The 21,025-nt window shown below is 45.7% G+C and overlaps 2 protein-coding genes and 2 long non-coding RNA genes across 8 annotated transcripts in view; 2 read left to right on the top strand and 2 right to left on the bottom strand.

Moving 5' to 3' along the window:
* PPFIBP1 (PPFIA binding protein 1) overlaps nt 1-6,452 on the bottom strand; it is a 104,790-nt gene extending 98,338 nt beyond the window's left edge. Inside the window, exon 1 of the mRNA XM_064420689.1 lies at nt 6,314-6,452. The gene's annotated coding sequence lies outside the window, so the exon portion shown is untranslated. The remainder of the gene's footprint in view (nt 1-6,313) is intronic.
* Nucleotides 1-21,025, bottom strand: part of LOC135300815 (NADH-cytochrome b5 reductase 3) — a 94,011-nt gene that overhangs the window by 50,258 nt on the left and 22,728 nt on the right. The window contains exon 9 of one of the 3 annotated variants that reach the window (XM_064420715.1): nt 13,341-13,438. The exons of 1 other annotated variant lie outside the window; for it this stretch is intronic. In XM_064420715.1, coding sequence (XP_064276785.1) covers nt 13,356-13,438 — 83 coding nt within the window. In that variant the 3' untranslated portion in view covers nt 13,341-13,355. Of the gene's footprint in view, nt 1-13,340; nt 13,439-19,336; nt 19,372-21,025 lie in introns of those variants that run through there. One more of the 3 variants, XM_064420719.1, reaches the window with a different exon arrangement.
* LOC135301377 (uncharacterized) lies at nt 250-2,277 on the top strand. Its single transcript, XR_010363141.1, has 4 exons — nt 250-547; nt 1,153-1,230; nt 1,415-1,688; nt 1,986-2,277. It is a non-coding gene; the product is annotated as an uncharacterized LOC135301377 (long non-coding RNA).
* On the top strand, nt 6,583-20,775 carry LOC135300817 (uncharacterized). 3 transcript variants are annotated; one of them, XR_010362590.1, is made up of 3 exons: nt 6,583-8,269; nt 15,664-15,753; nt 18,258-20,775. It is a non-coding gene; the product is annotated as an uncharacterized LOC135300817 (long non-coding RNA). The 3 variants fall into 3 exon arrangements; XR_010362588.1 differs by having other exon boundaries at nt 6,583-8,361; XR_010362589.1 differs by lacking the exon at nt 15,664-15,753 and having other exon boundaries at nt 6,583-8,361.

Raw genomic sequence — 21,025 nt, 5'->3', positions numbered from 1 at the left:
CAGCAGCTCAGGGTATTTTTACAAAAAAGATACTCTTCTCACCTGCACTTCAAGACAGACATTAATTAGCAGCACTACACTCTGCAGAACCTTAATTTGATCCTACAAACATCTTCACATGCCAACCTCATGACACCCAAAAACACGGAGACCAGCCTCCAAACAGAATGCAGGTTCTTCTCCCCATTCCTTACACTATGCATGACTTGGGCAAGTCTAAACAGCCAATTTCCTTCAACAGTCCTCACACCTTTCCCATGTTTCACAAAGGCTGCATTTCTGTCAAAATGTCTTATCTGGCTGTAGCTAGGGAGTACACACACTCCAGAGAGAAAATGTGAAGTCAAGATTCAGCAAAACAGCCTTTCTGGAACACTCTCAACTCTTTGGACAGACTAGTCCATAAACCACAAAGCTGTGAGAGAATCAGACCCCCATGGCCAGGCCTGCTGACAAAGCAGATGGACAGTTGTGTGCACAGTTGCCACAACACCAAGGAAAGGAACTGCCCTCCCTCATCCCCAAAACAGATCCTGGTGCTGATTGGGTAAATGCATTTGTGTTCTTGTTTCTGTCCTCCATAATAGAGCACAACAAGGGAAAGATTTGAGAACAAAGAGGTTAGGGGATTGGTTGTTTGGCAGTTTGTATACTTTTACAGTTATTTTTCTGTTACCAACCATAAACTGTGTGTGTTGTATCTCCCTTCACTATCACTATGAACTATCTGGGGTTAATTCTACAATGACATACATAATATACCTTGGTTTTCCCTATGCTTTTGCTTCAGAACTGATCAGTCTGAAGACAAGGCAGGGAAGACCAGACCATTATACTTTCCTCTTATTTTGCCATATCTGTAACAAAGCAAGAAAGCAAAGTTCTTCTCCCAAATCCATCACATTTGGGGCCATGTTGGATTTAAAAAATGGTGATTCACACTAGTGGTTATCAGATTTTTCCCATCTGTGACACAATTCAACAGCTGTCTGGCAGCACAGAAAACTTTGCAGTTCAGATGCTGCAGCAGCCGGCTCCAGTCTCAGCCTTCACTTCTCCACTAATATTTAGGGGAAAAGCCTATAAAGAGAGATGCAAGTGCAAACTAACTTTTCAATCAGCACACCTGACCTCGGAGCCTTTTGTGCACAGGTACCATTTGGCAAGGGGATTTTATTCATGCAAGAGTTACAACACTGTGCCTGCTGGAACAGGGATTACCATCAAAATGTAAGCAAAGGGCTGCTTAAAGTCACTGGGTTTGTTATTTTTATCTCCCCTCAAACACCACAAGCCAGAAACTGTTGAAGTGGCCTCTGGTGCTGTTCCTTGACACAACTTGCACTGCTTAATGAGTCAGAGGCACAGAAGGGAACACGAGCATCCTCACCTTACCACAAACAATTCCTCCCAGGCAGCAGCTCTGGTGAGGAGCTCTCTCCAGAAGTATCAGCTCTGTCAACACAAAGGGACCAAGCACTCCATGGCAAGAGCTCACAGGATTCACAGCCAGCAGATACATTGGTTTGGCAAGGCTGGACTGCACAGCCCAACATTTCCCAAGTTCTCCACATGCCTCGCCCATTGCGTTGCTCCAGGCTGGAGCAGAGTGGCTGCAAAGTGTCCAGCAGAAAAGGACCTGGAGGTGCTGGTCAACAGCAGCTGAACATCATCCAACACCTGCTCAGGTGGGCAAGAAGGCTGCTGGGCTGGGTCAGCAATGGTGTGGCCAGGAATACCAGGGCAGTGACTGTCCCTCTGTCATGGGCACTGGGGAGGCCTCACCACAAGTGCTGTGTCCAGTTCTGGGCCTGGCATGCAAGATGGATTGAGGGGCTTGAGTGTGTCCAGAGGAGGGAACAGAACTGGGCAAGGGGCGGGAACACAAGTCTGATGAAGGGAAGCCAAAGGAGCTGGGAAAGGGGCTCAGCCTGGAGAAAAGGGAGCTTAAGGGGATCTTCTGTCCGTCTACAACTCCCTGACAGGAGGGTGCAGCCAGGGGAAGTCAGGCTCTGCTCCTAGGGAACATGGGACAGGACAAGAGGAAGGGCCTCGAGCTGTGCCAGGAAGAGTCAGATTGGACATCAGCAGGAATTTCTTCATTGAAAGGCTGGCCAAGCATGGAAGGGACTGCCCAGGGAGGTTTGGAGTCCCCATCCAAGGAGGTATCCAAGCAAGGACTGGTTGTGGCACTCAGTACTCTGGGCTGGGTGACAAGGTGGGTATTGGTCAAAGGTTGGGCTCATTGACCTTGGAGGTCTTTTCCAACCTAACAAAAGCTGTGATTCTGTGATTAACAATAAAGATGACCCTGGCAGGGGCAGAGAATAGAAAGGCTTTGCCTACAATGGGCTGCAAAACTTGTATCTAAATATAGTTCTACTGAGTAAAGACATCAGCTTTTTACACAATTGGTTTATCTTAGCCCTTTAACAGAAACAGAAGGACAGCCAATGGAAAAAGGAGACAGCTTTAACCCAGAACACTTTCCTCATGTACTGCAGGAGTCACAGAAAAACAAAGTGGTCTGGAAGCTAAAGGACACCAGAAAATTGTACGTACCCATAGCAAGAGCAATACACAGCCTGAGCAAGCAACTGTGAATCCAGTGAGATGACTGAATCATTAATTGAAAATTCCATCCTTTAAGCACAAATAAAGTACTATTTTGGCAGCAAGCACTACTAGAAAAGTAACTAACAGCCACTGTCTTCAGTATGAGCTGAGTCAATACACAGGTCAATTTGTGAGCAAGAGAAAGGGGGAATAAAAAGGAGAGAATATAAAAATGCATCATTCCCTGCATCTCAAGGTATGTTCCCAGCTAAGCACCCTCCCTAGGGAGAGAGAGATCCAAAACAAAGATTCCACAACAGACCCACTGAGAGGTGTCAGAACTTACCGTGATCTCTGCTGAAGTCACCTCAAAATGGAAACACACAACAAGTGCAGGTAACAAACATGGCAAGAGAAACACTGACCTCTAAGATGACCAGGTTTTCATTCTGGATTAGTTGCTGACGTTTCCAAATGCAGAGAAAGAGACGTAATCTCTGGGGAATAGTACAGAGCCTTTTCTGCATGATGCAAAGGTTAATGGTTGCAACCCAGACATCTCCAAAGGGGCTACCTGTGACTTCTGAAGCTGTCATTAAATGATCACCCTGTCTTCACTCAGCCAGGGTGGGAATTTACAGTAAATGTTAAATAAACATGTGGGCATAAACATCAGCAGTAAGCATGAGGCAAGGAAACAGTAGTTCACCTTTCCTGGGCTGGATTCAAAAGCAAAGTCACTAATGGGATCACTAATGGGATTTCACAATTACTAATGGGGGAAGAGGTTCACTATTCAGCCTAAGTATAGGAAGGTATTAAATAGTTTTACCTATGAAGATATTAAGTGGTTTTATGTATCCTCAATGCACAGCTGCATGCACATGTTCCACACAAGAGAAACGTACACAATAAAACTTGCCTGAACCTTGCAATAAACCTGTTCCTTGCTTCTGTAAGTTTAGAGATGTAGTTTGGCCAGGCAGAAATGGGTCAGATCATAATTGCACACTTTAAAGCAGCCACATAACTTCAGTTTTGCTTTGAAGCCCTGATAATCACCAAGGTAAGTACAAGAAGAAGCTATCTCAGATATACTAACCTAACTTGCACATCACCATTTAGCAGCTGAGGCAAAAGTTACTAGCACCTCCTTGAGGAAGGGCATGAAAATTCAGCAGTGGGGCAGGAGCTTTACTAACCACCCCTAACACCACAGGATATTTTATCAACCACCTAAATCCTGCCTAATATTTCGTTCCTACCTTCTCTATTGAAAACAACGGCAAAACAGCAGACTCCCCAGGGATATGTTTTTGGAACATCTGTCCCAGATTTGGGATTTGGTCCCCTCTGTGCTCCCTCCACCTTCCCAGAAAAAAACACACAAAGCACAACAAAGAAAACCAGTCAGATCCTCAAAGGAGTTCACAGCAACTTCCTTGTGCTTAGCAAGCCAAAGGCCCGGTTTTATGCAATTGCAGCACTGACAAGAAAGTGACTAAACCTTTGCTGGCTTCAAAGATCTTCAGGGGAAGGATTTCCACTTCACTGGAAGTGTTCCTTTAGGTGGGGAAAGAAACATCAGAGAAGTCCCACTTGCATGGACTAAAGAGATTTAACCTCCTAAAGGACACTGCACTGAGCACCTCCTCACACACAGCTCTGCCTGTCCTCAGGCCACCCTGAGCTGGCCAGTCAGTAGTGACCAGACTTTGTCCTGCTCATCACCAGGGACCAATGGGACCAGCCAGGCCGGCAGCACCACCTGGGAACCTCAGTCTCCTGGGAATGGCTGTCATTTCAGGAATGTTAACAATTACCCTCCTGTTGCCAGGGTCACAGGCAAAGCCTCCCCATGCACCTCCACAGACATTTCCAGTGACACCCCTCTCCTTCCTGCAGTGTGTGTCACACTGCCCTGGCAGCAAAACCCAGAAAGGAAACAGGACTCGCATCTAAGTAGGAAAAAAGATGAAATTCACCATGGTTCCTGCCCCATGGTACAGCCCTGCCTTCAAGTCACTCCACCCTGCATGTCAGGGACAAAGCAGAGCCTGGATCTGCTGCAGACACAAGTGCACTGGACAAACCAACTTCAACATTCCTCAGCACAACTCTTACACCCAGATGCAGCAAATGGATGAAATCCCAGGGCTCAAGGCAGGAGATGGGCTGCTGAAGAGGGAACCTGCTCCTCAGGGCCCCCCTCACAGCCGGGCAAACAGGTGAGGCTCCTGCTGCCTTCAGGGAGGAGAGGAACACCAACTTCATCCTCCTGGCATGGGAACATCAATCCTCATGTGTGAGCACCACAGCACACCACTGACAGCCACTGTCACTGCCAGCAGCTGATCTCTGATACAGCTTTTCAAGAAGCTGTGCTAAATCCAAAACTCCGCCGGGACGGGTATTTAGCTAAAGCAGGGAGTGCTCTCGCTCTTCATTTCTTAGTGATCTGATGAAGTTAAGAGACCAAAATCCTTGCTACACTTGAAACAGAGAGCTGAAGCAGATTTCTGTTTTCCTACTTTCTAGAACACCTCCCAAACCAACCTGCCATGCTGCCTCACTGAAAGCACCTACTCTTACATCCTTCACAAACGTAAATCCTCAACATACAGCTGCTCCCTTTAAGAGAGGCAATAAATGCCGAGCTGACATTCTGGGACATCTTCCCCAAAGCTCCACGGTGTAAGCATGGAGAATATTTCCACTCCTGACCCATTTCAGCTGTTTACTTTTTGGAATGCAGCTACACTTGTATTGCTCAATGTGCTGCTGGTGCAATCACACAGAGCCTACACACGGTACTGCTGGCAGTGGCTGTGCTCGGGCCAGAATGAGGAGAGCCTGCAGTCTCTGTAGGCTCAGGCACAGCCAAACCCAGCCTGAAACTTCCTTGTGCTCCTCACTCACACGACGGAGCACACACATGTTATAGCACAGCCAAGCATCGAACATTTCCTCCCCAGAAACAGCCAAAGAGGTGAAAAGCAGCTTTTTATAGTTCCAGCTGCAGCCAGCCACGGTGTGAGCAAGCACACCTATTTCAGCTGGTAGAAGTCACGGCTCGAACAGAAACAGACCTCGAAAAAGTAATTACAAGATGTAAGAACTTCAGGCCTTAAATCAAACCACATTTGTTAGCTCTAGATAAAACTCATAACTGCACCTTCAGAACATCAGTGCCTGAAGCGTCCTACTAGAGCCTGAAAAGATGAAACCGGAGAATGCCAACCTCTCCCCAAAACTTCCCGAAAAGTTACGTCAGATCCAGCACAGAAAGTCGGGAGTGCTGAAAGCACTGGGAGACGGTAGGGAGACAGTGACATGCAGGGGGGACCATGGACACGCAGGAGGAGCAGGGGGCTGGGACACGGCACGGGGACAGGGACACGAAGCGGGGACAGAGGCTGGCGGGATGTGGCGGGGCACGAGGACAGGGACAGGAAGCGGGGACAGAGACTGGCGGGATGTGGAAGGGCACGGGGACAGGGACACGAAGCGGGGACAGAGACTGGCGGGATGTGGTGGCGCAGCAGCCCCCTCCCCCCCCCCGTTGTCCCCCGCTCCGGGCACACGCGGCGCTCCCGTCCACGGGCGGCCCCGGCCCCGCTGCCGGGGCCCCGGGCCTTGGCGGCGGCAGAGGAGGAACCACCGGAGCAGGGCACGGCGGGGCTCATCTCGCCGGGACACCAAGTTGCCGCAGTCATTTCCGAGCGGTCTCGGAGCCGGACCCGCGAGCTTCCCTTACCTGCGGCCGAAACGCGCAGAGCCCTCCGGGGCGGCCGCGCCTCCGCCGGCTCCGGGCAGCCCCCGCCGCCGTCCCGCCCGCGCCTCTCCGCCCCACTCCGCCCGCGGCCCCGGGACCGGCCCCGAGCCGCCGCTCTGCCCCGCCCGGCCGAGGCACCGCCCGCCGCGGCTGCCGGGGCTGGCCATGAGGGAGCCGGCGGGGGGTGGTGCGAGTGTTCGAGTTGCCAGTGCCCCTTACGGGTAATCACAGCATCGCTGGGGCTGTACGAGATCTCAGAGATCATGGAGCACAGCATGTGACTGAACAGTACGGCGCGAACCTCACCCTGGTACCAAGCGACACGTCCAGGCTTAAACACCCACAGGAACCGTGACTCTGCCAGCTCCCTTGGAGCAGCCCAGGATGCTCTGCCTGGGACCCGGCCTTCCCTGCCCACCTCGGGATACCGACGAATGTCCCCGGTCTGCGCTGCGCTGAAGCGGCCCGAGATCCGCCGAATCACTCCTCAGCAAGGGAAGGGGTCTGGCCGCAGTCCCCGAGAGCGAGCCCGGTGCTGCAGCTGGCAGGAAGCAGCACCGCAGCACCGAGTGACACCCCGGTTAAATCTGCAGTGCGCCCATGCCAGCGCTTTGCCTCAGTGCTGAGGATAAACATGGTGCAAGTTTTAATACAGTGATCCTTGCTACATTTGTACGAGCATTACTCTCATTTATACAGAGTAAGGGGCTCAGTGCACTCAATCAACAGCCTCGCAGCCACGCCAAAAACCAGCCTTGGCTTTACCAGCTCCATGGCAGAAAGGCTCCTTCAGGAGTGGAGCCATACAAGTAACAGACCAAGAGGTTCAGCCAACTAACTCTCAGTTTTGTTTGGAGTTGACTCAAAGCTCTTCCTCCCATCCCTTCTCCAAGAGCTGGGTAAGAGAAAACAAAATGTTTTGTTCATGGAAAAGACAATTTGCTTGTGCTCTGTTTCCGACCATAACATACAGAGAAGTGGAAGTTTACATTCAAAATGGGAAAAGTATTGGTGACATGTTGAAAGCATTAAACATTTTGAATTCCTAGCAAAAGTGGGAAGGTATAATTTGCTTTTTGAGCACAGTTTGCAAAGAGGACAAGACAATCCAAACCACTTTTTTTTTTCTGGCAAGTTACCAGCCTGTCACATTGTCCACACAGTTCCAGTGTGTTTCAGGTTAAACAGCAGGACTAAATTTCAGACTATGAGAAGAGAAAGGCAATTTTAAAATACCTGGGTTTCTTTGGTATCTTCTCTTTCTAGTACCTCTGTTTCAAAACTTTGGTGTCTACCTATGGTTCTGATGCTCTGCAGCAGGTCTTTTGGCCCATTTTCCTCAAATTTTCATCAATTCTACAGCAAATCTTACCAGTTTGCTGTCAGCTGATGGGTGAGTGCTGATCACGCTCCAGGTCACACCAGGCTGAATCACAGGGATCCCATTCCAGCACTCCATCCTTCCTGAAATGGCTGGGCTTGGACTTGCCCAAGAACAAGCACTCAGAACAAATATGGATCTGCTATTCTTCAGCCTTTGTTTTTTTGAACTGAATTTTCTGTTGATTGCATTTTTTGCACTTTGAATTTTTAATTCAGAAAGTGAAGATGTTTATTAAAAAACCTAATGCAGAAGGGTTTTATTTGTCAGGATGGCATGAGAGAGATCTCTGAAAACAAATCTTAGCAGACAGAACATTTCAAACAACTGTTTGGATTCTTTCATCAAAGAAAATACCTTTGCAAGTTAAGACAAATCTCTGATAAAGCTTTCTGCTGTGCTGATCTCTCATCTCCCAGAATAGCGTAGACCTTTTTGCTCCAGGCTGGTTTACAAGGAATGGTTGATTTTCTCCACCTTTGTGAAAATGCAGCAGCCTCTGAGACGGCAAACAACTTACTGGTCCCTCCTGTGCAGGCTTGGGGACGTTACAAGGAGTAAGAGCATTTTCCAGCATTGCTCATTCCATGAGGAGGTGAAGGAAAAGAGCTTTTCCCTCACTGCACTGGGAACACACACCATCTCCATGGTAACAAATCAATAAATGGCATTAAGCCCAGAATTTTGAGAGCTGTCAGAAGCATTTTGAAGGAGCCATGTGCACTTTCTAACAGGATTTTCTTTGGGCGGTACATCCCATCTCCCACACACTCACAGCCAGGAGTAATGTCCTAGTGCAGTTAATTTTCAGGGTCAGTGGGGTGAGCAGATGAGCTCCAAGATCCCTATCACAAAACAGGTGATTTTAAGAAAAAATTCTTCACCTATTCAGGGCCAGGTGAGGCCCTGGCACAGGGTACCCAGAGAAGCTGTGGCTGCCCCATCCCTGGAAGTGTCCAAGGCCAGGCTGGCTGGGGCTCTGAGCAACCTGGGATAGTGGAAGGTGTCCCTGCCTATGGTAGGGGGTGGGAACTGGATGATCCTTGAGGTGGCTTCCAACTCAACCCATTCTATAATTCTGTGATTCTATCAGTGCTAGCTCATGAGGAAGGCACTGAAAGACAATTACAAGCCATGTATATCACAGCCAATTCTTAAGAACTTTTTGTAAATAAATTCAGCATTTTGTTGGGCCCCAAAGGTTTTCCTTTAGATCAAACCTGTTCCCCAAAATACAATAGCTGAAAGAGATGAGGGATCTCCTTCCCAAAGAACAATGGTTTCCCACCCGGGCTGTGCATGGCTTTCACTTCAGGACAGCTCAGAAAGTGGACTCAGTGACTCCTTTTTTTTTTTTTTTTTTTTTTTTTTTTTTTTTTTTTTTTTTCTCCCAGCCAGCTATTAACCCCACAGCTAAGCCAGGGTGTTTTCAGGTCAGGGCTCCACCACTGACTCTCCTGGCACAGTTGTATCATCAGGGCTGTGCTAAGATCCTCTGAAGGCAGAGCTATGCCAGCAAAAGCACCTTGTACAGATGGAGGTATAAGCAGAGAAAATGGTGCTTTTGTCCTGAGAGCATCTTTCACATGAGGGAGCTGGAATTCACTCTCTCAGCAGCAGTACAGTTTTACTGTTAAAAGCCATTACCTTGGAAATATTTGCTCTTCTGACCAACTATTGTAGCTGGGCTGTAGAAGTTGTCCTGGTTTTCATAATCTAGAGCAGCTGAAGTATAAAATGCTCCCAAACTGTACCCCCAAAACAGGCAAATGTCTGACCTCAGCTGTTCCATCCCTGGCTCTTCCCACAGTGTTTAAAAATATGAGGAAAAGCCCCGCACACTGAAGCTGCTGCTAAACTGATGGAAGAGATGCTGTCCTGTCTTGGCTCTGCTGCAAAGTTTCTGGTCTAAAGTTTCTCTGTCCTGAAGCTTCTGGTTTCAACTCCCCAAAAAGCAGAAAGTCGTTTAAGAAGTGACCAATCTGCCCCAGTACTTGGGACCCTTCTGGGTGCCCAGTTTCAGATAATCAGTCTTGTGTATTTGATCTGGAATGATGTGTAATTAACCCCTGAAAATCAAGAAAAAGCAAACTCCAGTTCCTTTTCCAGTAGACAAGGAAGATTTCCATAAAATTTCACATACCTATGAGGGTGAAAATGTAATTAGCTGGAGAAACCTCTCCAGCATGAACCTCAGAGATGTGTCAGTGTGGATCTGGAAATCACAAAGAGCAGTGTTACAAATCAGAAGATGCTGCATATTTTGTGTAAAATGTAAGCAAGAGAAAACCTCTTGACATGAGCAGGAATCACATCAGGGTCAGTTGGAGGAATCCATACCATAGCAATAGCACAGCTGCTTGAAAAGATTGGGTGTTCCAGACCAATGTCTTCCCATTACTCTGAATCGTTGTAATCAAAAGCAGGACAGGAAAGGTTACACTTTGAGAAAGTTTTACATTCTTAAATTTCTGCAGGTCTACCAAACATTTTTTTCCTCTCCCTGGAGGTCTCCCACTCACTAATTTAGGTATAAATGCACCTTAACTGGGCTGAAATCTTCATTAGCTTCACATACCTGTACCTGTTACAGCATTCTCTCAATTTCAGTATCAGCAGATAATTGTTGCTCACACTAAGGAGAGGATTTCTGGTATAGTCAGTATTTGATGGAGCTGAAGAGAAGCCCTTTGCGTAAGTGTTTAACTTCAAACACTGGATAAAATGTTTAGCAGAGGAGTCAGGAACTGGCATAGAGGTGCCAGCAGTAACTTTTCCCACACACTGGAATGTCCCAGATAAGCACCACTCCACTGAAATGCACACACGCGGCTGCCACAGCAAGGCACATACCCGAGTCTGTGAAGCACAGCAAAGTGTTATCAGAGCAAAGCAGGCGTGCTGGATGCAGCAGGATATAACAACCCTACCAGAGACTCTCTTTGTAGCATCTGCCTAATCTGGAGGAGACCTGCCTTCTAGCCACAGCCAAACTCATCCCTTGAACAAGCACATTGTTAATCACAGCTGACCTCACTGCCACCATTCATCCATGCCTGGCTGTTGATGACATCCTACACCTAAGCTTTGCTCTCCAGCCACCAGGATAACTCTCAGTTTTCACTTCCCACTAGTTCTGAGCACATATTTCTTTCATTCCTTTCAAAATGTCTTTCCACATCCCATTGCCTGGGGAATTGTGTGAATATTTTCCTGAATTTTCTCAGATACCCAAGCACATCTCCTGGTTTGTTCTTGGCATCAACTTTGAGCTGGTAATGAAGAACCACTTGAAGTGCTGCTCAAGGTGATCTTTGCACAATCCTGACAGAACCAGGCTGACAGGCACTCCCCAAATCGCCCCAGCACCGGGACAGCCATGAAGCACCTCTCTGAGGGGAATCTCAAACAGTGCGAGGCTGTGATGCTGCAGAGCAGCCGAAGGGTTTGTTCCCCCCGAGCATTCCCTGCAGGAGCAGCCATGCTGAGTGCAGATGTCGCATGCTGCAACAACCGCAGCCACTCTGTGCAGCTCACACAATGAAGCAGTGTCAGAGCCGGCTCGGCCAGCCAGGCCCTGGGCTCGGGCTTTAAGTGGCCTTGGGGAATGGGAAAACAACGCGCTTCAGACATTCCTAAAATATTTGGGCTGAGAGGCTGCGGAGGAAGGCGACAGCATCCTGCCCAGATGGGAGCAGGGACTGCGTTTTCTTCCCATCTCCAAGAGATGCATTCACATTATTTGTTCCTGGACTGACCTCTCTGGAAATGCCTTTTGCTGGTGACTCACTGAGGTGGGAAGCCAAACCAGGCTCCCCAGCTGAGTCAATCAGGTGGCAGGACCCAAGAAAGTTAATCACTTGAGATTACTGGAATCTTCTGCTCTGGAGAGACAAGAAGTGATAAGGAAAGTCTTAGGGGCTGACTGGAGTAGTCACTGAGCTGTCTCACTGTATCAGTCATCAGGGTGCTTGCCATGCTCTGAGCAAAGAGACAGACAGCCAGAAAACAGGGATTATTTTGTCCTGAAAGAAGAGACAAACATGGAAAATACAGCTCCAAGGGAGCACAAAGAAATGGTTATCATCAATTTAGGTACTATTGGTTTTGATCTCCCCGTCTCTCTCTCTCTCTCCCACTCTCCACAGATGTGGAGAATAAAACTTTCATTCATGGAAGATATCTATTTTTTAGGTAGAAAAGACATCAAAATTATCTTTATTCTCCACTTCACTTGTGGGCCCTGTCTTTTTGTGTTAAGGATAAGTAGAAGAAGAAACAAAGGGATTTTGTTTAAGTGGGGAGTAAGTAATGTCTGAGTGAGTATGGCTGATAGGAATAGTTTATAACTAGAACTTCACTAAGGCTATAAAAATAAAATATTTACATTCTATACCTAAATCAAATTACTTGAGGACCATGCATGAGACAAACAACGGGGTAAAAACTAAAATTACCCTTCAGCCTTCCTGCTGGAAGGTGTGCAGGATGACTGAATTTCAGTTGTCTGCCTGTGAATTGGAGAAATAGTTGCCTCTTCCCGTTGCAAAAATGCCTGAATATCTCACTGAAGTCATTACACAGTTGAAATCTGGATGTCACCAAATCACAGAATGGTTTGGGTTGGAAGGGACCTTAAAGCCCATCCAGTTTGAGCCCCCTGCCATGGGCAGGGACACCTTCGACTATCCCAGGTTGCTCAGATCCCCATCCAGCCTGGCCTGAAACACTTCCAGGGATGGAGCATCCACAACTTCTCCAGGAAACCTGTGCCAGGGCCTCACCACCCTCACAGTGAAGGGTTTCTTCTTTTAGATTTTTTAGATTGCACTTATTCAACAATGTCCCTGTTAAAGCTGGTCAAACATTCTAACTTCCACCCCTGACAAAGAATTTATTTTAACATTTTGAGAGAAACAGAGCAATGCATTTCAGATGAAGAGATGGATATTTAGGATTTTCATGAAAGCAAATATTCCAAGAACAGTAGCTAAGCAAAATAATAAGAAAATCACAATATAAACATTGAGCTATTTCATGGGAATGCATGTGTTCATCCACAGATTAGCCTGGAAAAGGTGATGGAGACCAAGTTAGGAGTTGAAGGCTAGGACAAAGAGCACAGGAGTTCTGCAGGGTCTCTCTGTCTTGTTCAGCTGTACCTTCTGCATCCATTTAATGTGTCCTGCTGCCACTGCAGCTCCTGCACAGGGACAAGAACAGCCTGGATGCAACACATATTGTGAGTGATAAAAGTTCAAACACGTGCAGCAGAAAAAGGAAGGCACAGGAAGCAGGCGAGCACAACATAAGGGCAGATAAGCAAACATGCACCTCAGATGAGATTCATGCAAACATGCACCTTAGATGAGATTAATGACATCCCGAGTCTGACCTTACTGAGGATGGGAGCCACACCTCCTCTGGCAGCTTGCTTCACGGCAATGCCTGCAGCGATCACATCTGCTTGGCTAAATGCCTCCCGCCAAACTTTACAAGCCCTATCAGCTCATTAATGCCCAATTTGCTAATGCACAGGCACGAGGGATCCTGCATGAGCAGTCCTATGGTGTTTTGTCTTCCTGCCAAAAGCTCCTGAGAACTTCTTTAAAGAGACAGTGGTAAGAGTGCACCAAGCAGGTTTCACCAAGGCCTCCGGGAGCAGAAGGTCTGCTTCAGTTTCAGAGAACAGCCATGTGCATCTTCTAGTAAAGCAGCTTTGGTTCCTAAAAGAATAGTTTTCTCTTACAAAGGTTCTTTAAAGAAGTTTCAAATGTAAGTGATCAAAGTCAGTGCTGAGGGTATTTTTTTCCTAATCCTGGGTTCTGGAAATAACTATTGCAGCATTTCCAAATAATTTCGTTTCCACTTCCCCTTACTCAGATTAATTCTTGTGTACTTTCATACAGCACTGCTATATTTGTACACAAACCACCTGAAAATAATAATAAAAAAAAAGGCGGGAAATTACTATATGAGGCCTTTAATTTATACACAAATCACATGCAGGGGACATTAAAAGATGTTTTAGTCCATCTCAGGCATCTGAGGAATGATATTTTCCCTTTTAAGATAAAACAAGTCAGAAGTAATCATTATCTTCCGGCAAGTGTTTTTCAAACACAAATGTCCTCTTTCATGTTTGGGAATCAGGGGTTTAGACTGGATGATTTTTAAAAATCTTGTTTTCTTTTAAAGCATATGTCTATATTTTTACATATACAGAAGTAAACACTTAAGCTGGATTCATAATAATTAAATAGCATACTTAACATAACATACATAACATAAGATACATAACAAATAGCCTATTTAAAATAAAGTGTGAAATTTTTACATTGAGTATAAAAGGTAAGTTTAGTATATATATTTTAAAATTAAATTCAGGGTGAAAATAATGAGCATTTGCTACTAAAGTTTTAAAGAACATAAAATCAGCCCAGCTGATGGAATTACCATCTGAACATCTGGAAGAAGAATTGGCTGCAGTGAACCAGCTTTTGATAAAGGGATTTTTCTACACGTGCAGAAAGGATATTGGAGCTGGAAAAGCTGAATAATCTGAAACAGAAATAATTCAAAGCTGAGAACTAACTGGAGACTACCTACGAAAAGCTTGTGTTCCTGGCTGAATGGTGAATGAAAGCAGGGAATGGAAGTGCCACCTCTCCTCAGGATTAGGTCTTGAGGAGTACTGACCAGCAGCAAGCATTTTGATTCACCACCTGTAAATGGTCTGTCTAAATCAGCTATGCTTTATGAAAAAGATACAGTGATGAGCTTTGCATGGTTTCTTCTGTAGACAGCATGCCTGTAATGGTCTGCCAGGTTAGTCAATATAATTAATAAATAAACATTTATAAACAGGCATGTCCCTGCAGGGGACAAACTGAACTCCCCCTCTCCTGCAAACACAGGAGATCATGGGAATGTTCCAGTAACACAGGACAAACTATGTTGTGTTTCTTATTGATAAAGTATGATGGATAAAGGACTTAAAAATCACAGGTCCTTCCTGTCCCCTATTGTCACTCAGCCAACAGAATCCCTATAGGCTGCAGCAATCAGTGTGGGCCTCCACAGTGAGCTACCAAAGCTGCACTGAGTGTGTAGGGGCATTTTAAAATTCAACATGTCTTTTTTGGCATGTAGGAAGACATTAAGGCAAGCTGCCCTCCTTCTTCCCATAAAAATGATGCAGCTGATTGCTCCTGCATTAACAAGCTGGGAAACACACATCAAAGGAGAGCTGGAGACTGACACAGGCCCCAAGTGATTTCAACCAACATGGGTTTCAGGCAGTTTCAAATATTTGTCTCATCCAACCCAAAAGCAGCCATGGCATTCCCAAAAAGGAGGTGTCAAAAGTGAGATCTTGCTCTGCTCAGAGCTCACATCCCCTTCTCTGCCCCAGGTCTCAAGACTGATCAACCTGGAATTTGCTTTCCTTGTGAAGGCAGCTGGCAAAAGTGCCGTGCAGGCCTGCCGGCAGCTTTTGGAGTGTCACAGGGGGAAGTAATATCTGTAAATAATGATCTGAACTTCCAGCATCAATACAGTGTTATTGTGAAATGGCTGAATGAGATTCCATGGGCTATTGCTGTGGAGAGGATGAGAATGAGAGGAAGGAGCTTGGAAGGAAGCCAGCAGGGGGGACAAGCATAACACACTTCCAGACTGGGAGGGGTTGTGCTCATGTGCACCTCAGACGGACACACACCCTTTCCAGGGACTCCAGGACTGTGGGAAAAGTTGGTTTACATGTTCTGATGTCCCTCACCAGGCCTGGGCCAGGGGCAGCAGCTCCTCCAGCAGGGCAGGATAAGGAGGGGGTTGAGCACACAAAGATAATGTATCTTTGAACAAAACCCAGAAAGAAGAGATGCCAAGAGACAAAATGGCAACCGCCAGTCATATTATGCTTGTCTTTCCCCTCCATCCCTTGTTGTAGGTATTTGTCTTAGATTTGAAACCTACACAAGCAGCTTCTGAAGGCAAGAACCTACAGGTGAAGACATCAGAGTGCCTCTGTCTTGGTGAGGTAAATACCATGCTGTTGCAGGAGGAACAAGAATATCTCTGTGACAGCTGAAATTTCCATCTGCACTCTGTTTCATGAGGGCTGGTATCATTTATTTGTTGGTGCCCTGCAGCAGATCTGCCTCTCTGCTTGAATGCTCCCACTTCACAAAAAAAAGGCCCCTCCAGCTTTCTAGACCAGCTCTGTAGCTGGCAGGAGGGGGAAATGGCAAGCTAGCACAGAATGATATTTTAAAGAGAAGCATTACCCAGTAGAGCAGGCAGATCTGCAGGGGATATTTCTGAACTAGGGATTTACCTGTCTCTGTGGCCATCCCTGTCTGTCACTTAAATGAGAGGTTCCCCGTGGTGACAATACCAGCCCAGATGCTGAGGAATACAATGCCACTGCTGTGATTTTTCTGGCTCTGTGGCCTGGGGAGCAGGTGCAGCCCCAGGGAGGATCTCCCTCTGAGACATTTGGATTCCTTGCATATTCCCAGTTTCTGCTACACACACCATGGTGAACCTTCTGTTCCCACTTACTTTCTGGTAATGAGGACCACCATCTGGTCTAATCTGAGCTCTGCCTGGTGGATATGTTCTGGAGGACTCTTTCAAGGGCAGCACTGCTCAGCTCAGTGACTGACTGTAAACAAGGCACTGGAAGTCCCGACTTCAGAAATCTCCTTTAGTAAAAGCTGGGATTTTTGAAAGAATCCCTTAATCCAAGATATATAGTAGCTGTCTGGACAGTAATAGCTGATGAGGAAGAATGGAGAAGAGACAACTGAGATGGGATATTACCAATATGTCCAAATATTTTGAGGGTGTGTGTCAAGAAGAGGCGAACAGGCTCTTTTCAGTGGTGCCCAGTGATAAGACAAAGGGCAATGGGCACAAACTTGAACACAGAAAGTTCCATTTGAACATGAGGAAAAATTTTTTACTATGCGGGTGACAGAGCACTGGAAAAGGCTGTCCAGAGAGAGTGTAGAATCTCTTTCTCTAGAGACATTTAAAACTCATCTGGATGTGATCCTCTGCAACCTGCTCCAAGTGAACCTGCTTGAGCAGGGGGCTTGGACTGGGTGATCTCCAGAGGTCCCTTCCAGCTCCATCTGTTCTGTGATCAAGGCCAGGAGCAAAACAGAGGTTAGTTCCATCCCCCTGAGAGAAATGTGCAGAATCAGGTATTTCTACATATGACTTTCTCCAAGAGATTTCAAGCATCTCTCAGCCTGAGAGAGGTTTGAATTGATTGTTACATCTATGTACACTTTGCACACCACAGGGAACGTGCTAAAATCACTTGAAGGAACAATTACAAGTAAAAGCCCAGCAACGACCCAAGTACACCTGCAAGAAGGGTGCTTTGACCACACAATTCTTTGTAGCGGGACGCTGAAACCTCTGTGTTCTGTACTAACATCGGGGCACAGCAAATCTACAGCTGCTATTGGCACTCTGCTGCATTACAGAATTCATCTTCTGTGCATCATTACTTGGGGATTGTTATAAGTAAAAATAAAAATTGACTCAATCGTAATGAAATAAAACCAAAAAAATTTATTCACGACTGTATTACAGTCCCGACAGCCACCAAAAAAAAAATGACAGCGCAGATCCCAGGATACAGGCTGGGTGGACACAGATCCGGCCTCTATCGCACCGAACGCCCCTTCATCCACACTTGCTGCTTCGCAGGGACAATTCTTATACTTGCCCGCGGCTGAGTCTCTTTGTCTCCTTTCGAAGTTTATCATATTCATGTTGGTTCCTTTCTTCACTCGAAGCTGCACAAAACCCTGTCTGGGAAGAGATTGATGTTCCTTCCCCGATTCCCAGAATCCTGTATTCATATGGCAGGTGCTGATGGTCCTGGTTATCTGGGATGTGTTCATCTTCATGTATCTTCATCATCACTGGGTGTCCTCTGGTACATGACACCATGAACGACCATCTCCTGTGCAGCCGAGTTTCCTTCATATGTTAATACCGCGTTTCTCCCCCACCCCCGTCAGCCAGCTGTGGTCTCGTCATCCTAGGATTACACCTTGGTCCCCCCCTTTAATACCATATTTAATACATATATCTATATTTCATAGGCATGAATTTCTATCATATCCCTAACAGGGATGAATATTCAGCTATAGAGAAGACAACTGGGTGGGCTATTGTGAGACAGGAAATCCTATAGATAGCACAAAGCTCATCTCCACATGCCATTTTCTCCAAAAACCTTCAAAAGTCAAGTCACAGTAAGAACTCAAACTCACTGTCAATCTGATGAGTTTTAAATATAAACAGCAATTGATGTAACAGTGGTGCAGGGCCAATGTGTGCACAACTTCTTATTTTCTTCAGATGATCACAGATCAGTTCCATATGCTGGTTTTCTAGTCAGCAGCTGTGTCCCAGCTATTGATTAATTTTAATTAATTAAAGCTGAAAAAGGGTGTCACTGCTTGCAAGTTCAGCTTCTCAGGCTCAAGTTTGGTTCATCGTGCTTATTTTGCTTTTCAGGAAGAGCTACCAACAAAATCATTACTGTGAGGCTGCAGCAGCATTCCTTGTCAGGAAAGGAGAGCCAGCTGCAGGAAACAACTGACTTCTCCAGGCCTTGAAGTCCAGCCACTCCACTGTTCTGTGTTACTGCTCATTATTTTTTTATCCTAATGGTACACCAATTCATTAACAAATTGACAAGAACTTTCCATCTCATACCTGGGCTACAGCACAAGCTGTGACACTGATTTCCTTATAGCATTAACTGTCTGCTCTGTACATTGCTCAGAAAGGCAGCCTCAGCTTGACTGTAATTACATCTGGCAATTATTAATTCCCCATATGTGCAGCCTTCCCAGGTAGGATAAGCCTTCCCTCAGCTTTGAGCACTTTATGATTGTTCTTACTATAACAGTGAATAGATTCTTCTCAAGGAAAGGCTTTTGAAGAGTGGAGTGCTTTAGGCTGTCTTTTCACAGGTGGGAAACAGAGATAATGTACGAAGACCAAAGGTCACCCAGGATGCAAAGGACTAAACACAGAGATCCCAACACCAGGCTTGTTGTTTAAAATGCGCAATGGCTGAACTCAATATCCATGTATATGTGATGCAAGGCAGAATAAAAATAGCAGTGGAAAGAGCTCCCTCCATTTTCCTTTTCTTTCATGGGTTTATAACAGCATCTACACCAACACCCATCCTTGAATGCATAGTGTGCCCATGGAGCCTGCTCCAGCTCCTTGTGAGGCTGAGGAACAGCTCTTAGTAGCCATTGTGAGACAAATGATGTTGTAGACACTAATTTTAAAGCACTGAAGTTCATCCATCTCCCCAGCCACTGCCAAGAAGCAAAGCTAGTGCAGTCAGAGCAGTTCCCTCACGGCCCATACCTAGTCATGGGACTTTATGAGAAATAGAGCTTTGCATGGTTGGTGGTTTCAGCCTTATCATGCCAATGAAAATAGCAAATAGGTTCTTGATGTTAGCCCCAGGGTCCTGGTTTTCAAACAAAAATCTGAGGAATCCCAGTCCCAAGAGTTTTCTTACCTTGTTTTGTCTCAGCTCAGCATTTTTCTTTCCTGCCTGCTCTCAGAAGCACCAGTGGAAGGGATTACCCTTTACATGGAGAGTCTCAGAACCAAGAATTACAAATTACTCCTCTGCACAGCACCCATTGACTACCAACCTGCTACATAAGTGAGGATCCAAACCAGCATCGTTATTTATTATTATTTCATATATATTATATATGAATATATATAATATATATATGAATACATATATATGTAATATGTTATTATTTAATATAATATTTCAGCATTAGTAACAGATTAAGAAGCAAAGACCTCCCTTTCCCAAAGTCTAGGTGAACCCCACATCACTGGGATTCAGTGAGCTTCAAATAGCAGAGACACCCATACTATCTTAGCAGGGTTTCAGATTTGATGGCCTAATTCCTGTACCCAGCACTACACTCATTTAAGTGGTGTTATTCTGCCACAGCACTGTCAAATCACCCCAAATGAAAAGCCAGATAATGAGATTTTGCAGATTCTCATTATAAAGACTAAGTAGAAACCCATTGGAATCCTCCTTATTTCAGAAGGCAGATGAGGTGAGACACTGAGGTACCACTGCTACACCACTCAGTGAAGCTGGGGGTAGGACAACACTCAGACATTAAAGTGTCAGTCTTGTTGAGTTTGTGTCTGTTTTAATTTGGACTCATCGTTACACCAAGACTTACTGCATACGGAATAACACAGGTACGTGCAAGTAGTTGGAGAGCAGATATATTTCTCAAGTGTGAGAGGATCAGACCCTCACTTCTCATGGAATTCTGGTCAGAGGTAGCATGTCACTTCATTAAACACTGAAAATACAAGCCAAGGGACAGTACTAAACTAATCCTTTTCCACAGAAAGGCTTGAGGAATGTGTGGAGCAATCCCAGCTGGGTGACTCAAATCCCAACCCACCATTAGTCTGAATTTTCCTCACAATTCACATGTTCATAGAGATGTCACCAATTTGGGAAATCCACCAACTTCAGCAGCCAGTAATCAGTTTCCATTCTGTGGAGAGCCTCATTCCTCTTCATGAACAGGAGTGTGCTGCCTTCCTCGGTCTCCTTCTAGCCCCAGGCATCTTTCCTTTATTCCTACACACAGTGACACTTTCCACAGGCAAGACTAGAAGACTTTTTTTTTTTTTTTTTTTTAGTTTGTGGGCTTTGGGAAAGTAAATTCATCACTAAATATGCCCAGCAAGGATAAGAATAGCTGTAACAAGGAGAACCAATAGGCAAAGTTAAAGATCTGGAAGAAGTATCCCAAGTTGACAGAAGGGGAGGCACATCTGCTCAGTGAAGTTTGCAGCTATTTTTGTGTGGCTTTGCTTAAGCTAAATGATGGCTGAATCCACATGTTTATTCCAGGCTTTGCTCTGCAGCTAAGTTTCCTATTTCCATAGGAGAAACTCTGCTCAGCTCACCATTAATATTTGTCCTGGAATTTCAGCAAAAAGCCCTTGAACTCCCAAGTGTTGTCTCTGATGCAGAAAGAACTCAGCAATTCGTTAGTGTTTGCATGTTCTTAAGAAAATATTACGAATATTTTCCTAATGTTAACGATCCTGTGTGTTTCTTGGAGAAATATTTCATCTAAAATTGTTGTGTTAAAAATCAAAGTAGGCTTGAAGCTGAGGTGCAGATCACTGCTATTTAAGTTTTCTATAATTTTACAAATATCTCAATATAGTTAAGATGCTATAAGCATTTGCTAAAA

The sequence above is a fragment of the Passer domesticus genome, chromosome 5, assembly GCF_036417665.1.
Source record: "Passer domesticus isolate bPasDom1 chromosome 5, bPasDom1.hap1, whole genome shotgun sequence".
Classification (NCBI taxonomy): Eukaryota; Metazoa; Chordata; class Aves; order Passeriformes; family Passeridae; genus Passer; species Passer domesticus.
The sequence above is the reverse complement of the archived record's forward strand: the minus strand, read 5'-3'. Positions and strand labels throughout refer to the sequence as shown.